This window comes from Sceloporus undulatus, chromosome 1, assembly GCF_019175285.1.
Source record: "Sceloporus undulatus isolate JIND9_A2432 ecotype Alabama chromosome 1, SceUnd_v1.1, whole genome shotgun sequence".
Taxonomy (NCBI): Eukaryota; Metazoa; Chordata; class Lepidosauria; order Squamata; family Phrynosomatidae; genus Sceloporus; species Sceloporus undulatus.
In genome coordinates, this window is record NC_056522.1 from 128,816,061 (window position 1) to 128,827,362 (window position 11,302).

At 40.1% G+C, this 11,302-nt stretch overlaps 1 protein-coding gene across 4 annotated transcripts in view; it reads left to right on the forward strand.

Annotated features, from left to right (window-relative positions):
* Positions 1-11,302, forward strand: part of LMBRD1 (LMBR1 domain containing 1) — an 81,106-nt gene that overhangs the window by 31,522 nt on the left and 38,282 nt on the right. For all 4 annotated transcript variants that reach the window (XR_006102499.1, XR_006102500.1, XM_042454960.1 and 1 more), the window contains exon 7: positions 465-538. Coding sequence is in view for 2 of the 4 variants with exons in the window: in XM_042454960.1 (XP_042310894.1) it covers positions 465-538 (74 nt within the window). In the remaining 2 variants the exon portion in view is untranslated. The remainder of the gene's footprint in view (positions 1-464; positions 539-11,302) is intronic.

The following is an 11,302-nucleotide window of genomic DNA, read 5'->3' on the forward strand; positions in this document are numbered from 1 at the left end:
ACTTTGTTTTGGAAATTTAAGTAAACAGTCAGGATAGTTATGTATGTGAGTTTTAATCTACTAACCTCTTAATGTATAGTCCTCACAAGACAGGAGGACCAGTTGAGATACCACTGAGTGGTCAAAATATAAGAATCTGGTATCATATGTAAGTAGTCAGTTTCAGGAAGGAGTAGCATTAAAAGTTGTTCATGAGAGGCAGATTAGGACATCACATTTTAGTAGTAGCCTTAAACAAAGCAACAATAAAAGAACTGCTAAATTGGGTTGGACAAAGTGGTTGCTGGATTGCAGTTGCCAGCATTCCTTGCCATTTAACTCTTATTTTGTGTGTGCATGCATGTATATACATGGATACATGCATCTATTTAAATTCCCCCCCCCCCAATAGACAATAAAATATTAATCTTGTATACTGTTTCTAAATGTGCTTTTTATCCATATTTCTGTTGTTTCTCTTGCAGGTGGTTTGGCAGCCCTATCGTTCTCTATAAGTTCTTTGACCCTTATTGGAATGATGGCAGCTATTACTTATACAGTAAGCTTTCAACCTCTTATCTTGCTTTTTAGGTTTGCTTCAGTTACAACAATGTACAAACTTATCACACCTTAATTTAAGGATAGACAATCTGGTGCTCACCCGATGTTTTGGATTCCGGTTCCCATAATCCCTAAGTAGCATTCCCAGTGGCTAGGAGTTAAGGAAACTGTAATCTGAAACATAATTTATTTAGTCCACTCAGATGAGTTATCTAAATGAATATATGTGCAATTCATGAGACTGAAATGTGTTTTTTTTAAAGTGGTAATAAATGTCTATTGCAGTTTCTCAAAAGTTAGTATCCTGGCTGAGAAGTGTTTTTAAATGAGTTGTGCAGATGCAACCTGTCTTCCTGACTCAACACTCGAGTCAGCAGAAGTTTGATGCCATCAATGTGTCAGAGCTGAGGGAATGAAGTAGGATTACTGCTTTAGATCTTTGTATCCTGAATATTGAACTTCTCAGCATCTTGGCCAAAGTCTGTTCTTGATTAAAAGTATTCATAAGAAGCTCCATCCTCATTAAAATCTTTTCATGCTTATACCTATAACAGTTTATACCTATAACTGTTTCCTCGTCAAAATCAAAGATCAGTTCACACAAGTTTATACTGGTCTCATTCACCACTTCTATAAGTGCTTATTTTCCTAAAGAAAAGTAGTTGTTAAGCGCTGATTGTTTTTCTCATCCCAACTCAGCTTTTTCTCTTCTGTCTTGCTGACATAAGAGCCAGTGTGACATAATGGTTTGAGTGTTGGACTGTGATTCTGGAGACCAGAGTTTGATTGCCCACTTGGCCATGAAACCCACTGGGTGACTTTGGGCAAGTCACATGCTCAGGGGAAGGCAATGGCAAACCTCTTCTCAACAAATCTTGCCAAGAAAATCCCATGGTAAGTTTGCTTGAGGTTCGCCATAAGTCAGAAACACAATACAACACAACAACAACTTGCTGAGATATTGTATGTGAAACACTTGAATGACTGAAGTGAACTTTTGCAACACTTGAATGGTTTACTTGAAGTATTCCCACTGAACGAGTGGGAAAGCACCATATGGCCAATCCATATAGTTGTTCACTGCATATACAGTGGTACCCCGGGATACGAATGCGCCGCCTTACGAAATTTCCGGGTTACGAAAAAAATCAATTGAAAAAAACTGTTCCGGGTTATGAAGGTTATTTCGGGTTACGAAAGAAATTTTGGTGCTTTTCGGCGCTTTTTCGCACCAAATCGCGGCTTTTCCCCATTAGCGCCTATGGGTTTTCGGCTTGCGAAAGCCTTTCGGGTTACGAAAGCGGCGGCGGAACGAATTAAATTCATAACCCGGGGTACCCCTGTATACTCCCCAAGTGGGATTGGATTCCACTATTGGGAATTGATTTCTGTGTATGAAAATGGTGCCTTGCTGCTAATTAATCAGTTTAATGTAAAAGTATGTTTTTCATTAGTTGTGCTGCATTCCTTTTGTGCACATTCATAAGTTCTTTGACTGTCTGTTATGACCCAGGCATATGATCCTGTTTCCTTCTTGCATATTCCCTTCATACAATACAACAAGGTAATTTCCCTTTACTACTGGTATGAATGTTGCTTTAACACTAGGTAATGGGATGCTGTAATAGGTGGGTCTTTGAGTTGATTCATTTGTGCTCTTTACAGAATATCCACAATACCTCATAGGTTGTGTGTTTGTCAAGGCCATTTGTCAAGGCCTCCCCCAACAAACACCTGAAATTTAGAAAGCCATTCAGTTAAATGTGTGTTCTATAGTTGAGCTGAAGGAATTTTTAAATGTAGAAGTCCTTAAGAATACCAGCTTCTTGTGGAGTTGCTCCACACAGACTGTAGCATTGCTCAGTGCACCATTTAACAACATGGTTTCACTCTATAGCAGCTGCATGCGTGTATGATCTTTTCATACACACAGATTATAAAATTGAATCTTTCTCATTGTGACTAAAGAGACTGAACTGTAGAATAGGTTTTTTGTTAAATACAGGGGAGAGAAAGGGAGCAATACATTTCAAATTTCTTCTCAAAAGTGCCACAAATCTATGACCTTGACTTCCACTTACAATACTGACTTCTGTTGGAGCTTGATTATAAAATGATTAATGCTGGAATGCCTTTTAAGAAGCTGCTTATATCTATTGCTTGCTTATATTATCACATTAATATATTTTGTATTTAAATAATTTCATACAGGTAAAAGTAGAGCTAATGTGTTGTTTGAAGTCAAGGTAACATTGTAAACCTTTTATGACAGAGAGATTAATTTGAGTAACTTTTTTAATTTCACATTTAATATTCCTTTTGTGGATGACTATACTTGGCAGTGTAATTTCCCCCAAATACTGAAGTGTTGCCACCACACTTGGATCTCAGTGCAAATATTGCTGTTTACCTGCTCTGACTGTAAGAGACAAAAATATGAAATGATGCTTTCTCTGGGAGAGCTTTTGTGACGAAAATGGGTTGTATTGTGGTCTTTTGTGTGTTTTTTGGGCTACGTGGCCATGTTCTAGAAGAGTTTCTATTGTGGTCATTTCTGAGAAGTGAGCTATATCATATCAGTACAATGTAGCTTTGCTCCCAGTTCCTTTCTTGGTTCACCCAGGAGAAACTTTAGCTTTTGCAGATACAGTCGGCCCTTCTTATACATGGATTTTTTATACACAAATTCAAGCATCCATGGCTTGAAAATGTTAAAAAAAAGTATAAATTTCAATATCAAACCTTGATTTTCTAATTTTTATAGGGGACACCATTTTGCTATGTCATTATATTTAATGGGACTTGAGCATACACGGATTTTGTTATCCATGGGGGATCTTGGAACCAAACCCCAGCATATAACAAGGGTCCACTGTATATTTCATGACCCTTTACAGATGTCCACATTACTATCTCCTGATTTTCAATATACTCCTTCTCTTTTTAGTATCCTGTGACCTTCCTATTCATTTTTAAAAGAACCTTTTCACTTTTCTCCATCTGTTTTCCTGTCTCTTTCATGGAGTCTTGTAAGGGAGGGAGACACGAAGAGAATTATGTAAAAAGAAAAAGAAAAATACTCAACTGACATTGAAAGTAAAATGTGGCCTGTTTCTCTGGAGCACCAGTGGTTTTCCATCCTCCTCCTCTTGATTCCAGGCTTCAGTACACCAGAAACTACCACTGTCAAACAGCTGGTGAGCAAGACAGATGAAATTCTGCTTTACAAATGGAGATCCAACAGACCATGAAGGCTGACAATGACAGCCCCTGCAATCTAGCTATGTCATGTAGATGCAATGGCCAGAAGTGCCTGGTGCCTTGGTTGATACACCAATTGCGTCCCTACCTGGACCGAAAGGACCTTGAAGTAGTGGTACTTGCACTGGTAATCTCTCTTCTTGATTTCTGTAACACGCTCTACATGGGGCTACCTTTGTACCAAGTTTGGAAACTGCCACTGATGCAAAATGCGGCAGGCAGATTGGTTACCGGAGCACCTAGGTCAGACCACATAACACCAGTTCTAAAATCTCTTCACTGGCTGCCGATTAGTTTCTGGATGCAGTACAAAGTGTTGGTCATTACTTTTAAAGCCCTACATGGCTTGGGCCCGAGTTACTTGAAGGAATTGTTGACCGGCCAAACCCAAAGGGTGCTCAGCTATGGCTCCTTTTCATCTTGGAGAGAAGTGACCAGTGGGATCCCACAGGGCTCTGTCCTGGGCCCAGTGCTATTCAACATCTTTATTAATTACTTGGATGATAGTATTGGGGGCATAGTTATCAAATTTGCAGATGACACCAAGTTAGGAGGAGTAGCTAATACCCCAGAGGATAGGACCAAAATTCAAAATGACCTGAATAGACTAGAAAGCTGGGCCAGAGCTAACAAAATGAAATTCAACACAGAGAAATGTTAGGTACTGCACTTAGGGGGGAAATGAAATGCATAGATATAGGATGGGGGACACCTGGCTGAATGAAACTACATGTGAAAGGGATCTTGGAGTCCAAGTAGATCACAAGTTGAATATGAGTGAACAGTGTGATGTGGCAGCTAACAAGGCTAATGCGATTTTAGGCTGCATCAATAGAAGTATAGTGTCTAGATCAAGGGAAGTAATAGTGCCACTCTATTCTGCTTTGGTCAGGCCCCACCTGGAATACTGTGTCCAGTTCTGGGCACCACAATTCAAAAAGGAAGTTGAGAAACTGGAGCGTGTCCAAAGGAGGGCGATTAAAATGGTGAAGGATCTGGAAACCATGCCCTATGAGGAACTACTTAGGAAGCTGGGGATTTTTAGCCTGGAGAAGAGAAGGTTAAGAGGTGATATGATAGCCCTGTTTAAATATTTGAAGGGATGTCATATGGAGGAGGGAACAAGGTTGTTTTCTGCTGCTCCAGAGAACAAGACCCGGAACAACGGATGCAAGCTACAGGAAAAGAAATTCCACTTCAACATTAGGTGGAACTTCCTGACAGTAAGGACTGTTTGAGAGTGGAATTCGCTCCCTTGGAATGTTATGGAGTCTCCTTCCTTGGAGGTGTTTAAACAGAGGCTGGATGGCGATCTGTCAGGGATGCTTTGATTGAGAGTTCCTGCATGGCAGGGGTTTGGACTGGATGGCCCTTGTGTTCTCTTCCAATTCTATGATTTCTAGCCACTTCCAATTGTTTTGTTTTATTTTGTCCCTTCCATTTTTTTTTGGCAGTCTGTACAGCTGCTGTACAGTTCCTGGGCATAAAGTTGAAGTTGTCCACTACTGGTTTACTTCAGTAATATCTTTGGGGCTCTGGATAATCCCCCTCCAAATAAGCTACTTCCTTTTTATGAGGATTTCCTCCCTGCTTGAGACATAAATATCTTGGGGATACATATTAGAAAAATTATGAATACTGTGTGGATGGCTAGCTACTGGGAGACTAAAACAGAGTGGGGCTGTGCATGACCTGTGGGCTTCATTTTCCCTGCCTCTGGGCTATCCCCAGGAACTCTGGCCCCACAAGCTTACTCTCAGCCCACTCCTTCTTTAAGGAGGGGGTCATTGAGTTGCTGTAACAAAAGACCACAACCTTCTCTTGTTTATTAAAGAGGAAAGGGATGGTACCTAGCAGGTGATGCAAGGGATAAATATAATACAGATGGTGTATTCCTTTTTCAGCTCATACTAAAAAGGACCCATACATTACCCTACTGGACACCCTGTAGCAGCTTGTCCAAAAGACTTAGAGTGTTTTGTTTGTCTCAAAGTCTTCAACAAAATGAATGGTTTGAAAGCATCAGTAAAGTGCAGACTTCTTAACAGCAGAAAGTTATTTTATTGTAACTACTCTTAAGGGGTTTAGACTTTAGTAATGCTTTCAGCAAAACTCTCTTGATCAAGAGATATCAAATGACATGGAGTAAATGTTTGTATAATTGTCCTTTAAGCAAAACCTGTTGGGGAGGGGTGTACATGCATCTTCTGTTTAGCTCTGGGAATGTTCTAATTGCTAAATAAGTTACTTTGAATTGATGCTTCTCCTCAGAGGTTTGCCGAAATATAATAGGCGGGTATGGACATGTAATTGTACTTTAATTTAATCTCATGTCTGCCAAGTGAAAGATATTACTGCTTGTAAGCCTGTATGATATCTGTATTGCACATCTGCTGCCTAAATGGAGTTCTTCATACTTTGGACTCTAACCTCTTTGATTATGTTTCTTCTGTACAGAGGCACACTTCTCTCCATCTGGTAGATTCTTTTTATCCATCCTTTCTCACGTCTGGCACTTTGTTTCAATCTCAGGTGGTTGTTTTTGGCACATGAAAAGTTAAAAGTATTGTAAAGCAAGCAATAGCAGGATATTTTTCTATTGTTGCATTTTTATAGTGTTCAAAAGCATGTAAAAGTACAAGGAGGTAAATAGGTACGACTTTGGCGCAAAGGTAACAGTGTTCCATGCACCTCGCCATTTAGTTATGCTGCCCACATGACTACGAGAGTTGTCTTTGACAGGCTCCCTCAGCTTAGTAATGGCAATGAGCATTGCCCCCTACAGTCTGACACAACTAGACAAGTCACATCAAAGGGGGAATCTTTACCTTACCTGTCCAGTATGTTGCATACTAGTGGCACAGCATTTGTTCAAAACTACACTATTAGTGATACACACCTATTTCATTTAAAAGCAATTATTTAATACCTCTGACATCTGGTTAACAAACAGACATTTAAGTGAAGGCTTAAAATCTAAGCAAACAAGGAAGAAGGTACAGAGGGTTGAGGAAAGACAGTGGAAAATGAGACCAGTCCAAATCTGACTTAAAGTAAGAAAAATGTAAGTTAAGAAACAGTGATTAACCATGAGTGAGTATGAACACAATGACATTTCAGATGGCAATGTGTGCATCATTCTGCTTTATCATAGAACAAACAAGGTGGGAGAAAGTTTGGAGGGCTGTATAAGAGGCATAGTTGTCCAATGAAGGCTGCATTCACTTACTTCATTCAAAAAGAGAATAAGGCCTAGAGCCATAGGCTGTTTCTGCTGTCTTTATTTTCTTTGGAAAGACTGTGTTGTTGAGTTGTTAAACATACAGGCCCATATATTTTCTCTGTTAGTGGTGGAACAACGGCCACTGGTGAGATGGGCATATTGCTACTCTCTCCATGAGACCTCAGATGTTGCACATCCCTGCCCTTTTTATTCTTATTAAAAGTAAAGAGGTAAAGTTATTCCCCACTGACAAAGTTGTCAAGTCGTGTCCGACCATAGGGGGCGGTGCTAATCTCTGAAGAGCAAGCATTATCAGAGACTACTATGTGATCATGTGACCAGCATGATTGCACAGAACACTGTTTACCTCCTCACCGGTGTGGTACCTATTTATCTACTTGCATTTGCATGCTTTCAAACTGCTAGGTTGGCAGAAGCTGGGACTAGTGATGGGAGTGCACCACATCATGTGGCACCTGGGCCTCGAGTGGACCTGGAATTGCCAACCTGCCGATCTTACAATCAACAGAGTCAGTGTCTTAACCACTTGAGCCATCATAAACTCAATTTTTTTTAAAAAAAGGAAAAAACAATTAAACATGCAGAAAGGAGCAGAATGAGGCAGCCGGGGAGGAGGACAAAGACCCTTTCCTCTTGGAAAAGAGTATCCCCCCAAGTTACACCAAAGAGCTTTCCTCCACCTACCCACAAGACAAGGCTAAAGCAAAGTCAGAGGAGACAACAGGGATGCCTCTTTCTGTTCATTGTCATTCTTTCCTGCTAGTGTGACTCTCCTGCTAAATTTCTCCCCATCCCACCCAGGCAAAGGAACTGCTTAACTCCTGTCATGAAGCTTTCTCTTTTTTCTCCACTCAGCTCCAGCTCCAAGAATCAACTTCCTGTTTCAGAGAAAACTGAGGCAGGATATGTTAGCTGCTTGCTGATGAACCTGCTTCAGTTTCCCCTGAGCTATGCAGTTGATTCTTGAAGCTGTTTATAGAGAAAAGAGGTGGCAGCAACAATGACGTTTTTGCCTTTGCCGGGAGCGGGAGCTGTTGAGTAGGGAGAACCCTATCAATGTGAGGATGGAGGCCGTGACAGCAGTGGTGATATTTTCTTTGCCTGCGCCTTAGCCTTCACATGAAGGAAAGCTCTTCTGTACATCTTTGTCTGTGGGAGGTTCTGTCTCTTTGCAGAATGGATGCATTTGCCAATGGCTGCAGTGCAGATGCATTCTTCTTGTCATTTATCTCCCCTGCAGCTTGTTCCCCCCAAATCCACTCAAACAGCTTGCATAACTGTTTGCTGCCAGTTTTCATTGGCAAACCACACAAGATGAGATCACTCTGCCAATTGTTAGTTGCAGATTAATGTTTATTCCTGGGGGGTTTGGGAGACTTTTGAGGGGCTGCAAGGGATGCAGCCCACAGGGTACACTTTCCCCACTCCTATTTTCTAGTGAGCTGTGGGATATCTTCATTTTTCTCTGTTTTGCTTTAAAAATAGCACTGACAATGTTTCAAGACCTGGGAATTATGGACTATTAAACTTTAATATTTATGAGCTATAATTTTCGCTGCAGGCTAGCCATAACTATGCAGATATTTATTCCTTTTTCTGTTAGAGAATTCCTAGAGTAACATGGCTGAGGGTATTGCTGCATAGAACTGGCAACACATTTAAACAACTGATATAACCTGGATTTTATTCACAGCTTTCCCAGTAGCAGTACTACTTGTGTTTTGTGTACAGCTTCACTAGAGGGCAGGAGTAGGCAGCAAATATATTACATTTTAAAAGCATTTTGTTAACATTAGTGGTTTTTAAAGTCTAAAATGGGATGTGATAAGTTCTCAAAATTAACAGATCATAGAATCATGGAATCATAGAACCATGTATTTTGAAACTAAAAGTTGTCACTAATTAATTAACAAATGTCACTTTCAGTAACGTCCCTTTATTTGGAAGATGACATGGCTTGTAGCTATTGCTACTTCATTGTTATTAGTATTTACAAGTACTGGAAGAATAAACATTGCACCCTTAATCAAAACTGAAGAGTGGGCACCACCATAGCAAAGATAATTTTTATGTTCTGCATCAGAGATTCTCAAGCAACATTTGTAGTCCAGCTTCTGTGAGAGAGGGATCAGGTTGATGGAAGAACTGTCTTTACCTTCAGTAACAAAATAAAATTAAAAGTATGGCATAAACATTAGCTCAGAAAGTATAAATAAATCCTGCATTTAGAGTAAGTCTTAACTGTTAAGTTTTAAATTCAATTTAACATATTGTCAAAAAATCTATTGTTGCTAATTCTTTTGGTTTGTAACGATTCCAGTATTGGATGAAGTCCATTTGGCATCTTTAGTTTTGACCAAAGCCCATGTCTACCTTCTGCTCACTCTCTATAGGAAAGAGCCTGTATTGCAGACTGTTATTTAATGCCATATACATGTATGTGATTTCTGTCTTACTTTTTTCCTGCATGACTATGCGAAGTATTTTTAATTTTATGAGCTTCTCTGGGAACCAGCTTTGATTGAAAGATGGAGATAAATATAATGCATTCCAGGGAACGCTCTGAGAAAACAAGAAGTTCAAGCTTTCCTAAAAGGTGGTTTTCCCATCAGAACCTGTTTTTCATGGAATCGCATTCTTAAAACATCAGATGCATGGAGGATGGTGAAGCTTAACGTGTGGGCAGATCTTTTTCACAAAATCCAGTTTAAATGGTGTCATGGGACCTAGAGAGCTGCTGATCAAACAAGGTAGAGCAGGGAGGCAGTGTTTGGCATATTGTTAGATATTAAAGACCTTCTTTAGATTATTGCCTGCCTATTCTCTAGCCTTCAGAACTAGTTAGAGTCAATGATGAAAGCTGTCATGGGGTAATGATAAATGTCAGTGTATAAAATGAGTCTGAAGGGTCTATTGGACTTTCATTTTGAAACAGTGTCATTAAATATTGTAGTGTTTTAATCTGCTTTACCACCATGAACTCAAGACAGAATATAATTTTTAAAAAAAACTTTTAAAAACTCAGTAACAATAAAATCATCATAGCTTTGGGCAAAGCAGTGAGAAAATAGCTAAAAGAAACAATTTAAAAATGTCTGTTAAAACCAGTTAAAAACTGAAACCAAAAAAAAGCAGTTAAATCACACAACATTTAAAGTCACCGATAATATAAGAACAAGATGGCCTAGCTCTAGTGATGACCTAGCTCTATTAGAATGTGAGGAAAACCAGTTCTGGATGCTTATGTTAAGAGAATTGAGTTGTGCATGGCAGGGGGTTGTACTGGATGGCTCTTATGGTCTCTTCTAACTTCTATGATTCTACAGTGGAACCTCGCCTTACACGGGGGATCCGTTCCGGACCCCCCCCCCCCCCCCGTAAGGGGAATTCTGCCTTTGCTTGAGCCCCATTCAAGTAAATGGGGCTCGTGCGCACAGCGGCATGGCAAGCACGCACGCAGCCCCTTGCACCCCATGCGCTCCCGCATGGCTTTACCACATACGCTTAAATCCGCATATAGCATGCCCACGTATAACGCAGGCGCACTGTATATTGTATGCACACCACGGGCAAAAGGCCAATACACCATTAGATGGGGCCATCAGGCAAAGAGGGTCTAAACAAGATCTTAGCTTGTGAATAATTTATGTGGGAAAAGCATTTCTTTAGATTTGTTGTTGTTAACTGTCCTTGGGTTGACCTCAAACTCATGGTGACCCTGTGGATGAGACATTTCCACTACCTCCTGTTCTCCACTGCTCTGCTTAGGTTATGTAAATTCAGGCCCATAGCCTTCCTTAATCGAGTATATCCCTCTGGTGTGCAGTCTTTCTCTCTTTCTACTATCTTCTCTCTTTTCTAGCATTATTGTCTTTTCTAGTGATTTATGCTTCTCATAATGTGGCCAAAGTACACCAGCTTCAGTTTGATAATCCTGACTTCCAGGGAGAGTTCAGGCTTGATCTGTTCAAGAACCTATTTGTTTGTCTTTTTGACTGTCCATGGTATCCTTAGCACTCTTTTCACCGCATCTTGAATGGATTGATGCTCTTCTTATCACTTTCTTCACTGTCCCACTCTCACATCTGAACATAGTGAAAGAGATTACAGTGGCTTGGATGATTCTAATTTTAGTGGTCCATTATTTAAAAAGGTTAAAACTAGCCCTCTGAATTGAGTCTGGAAGTGAACCCTTTGTAGACCTTAACAATGATATGATATGCTCTTTTTATTCAGTAAATGTTAACAATTGGACAA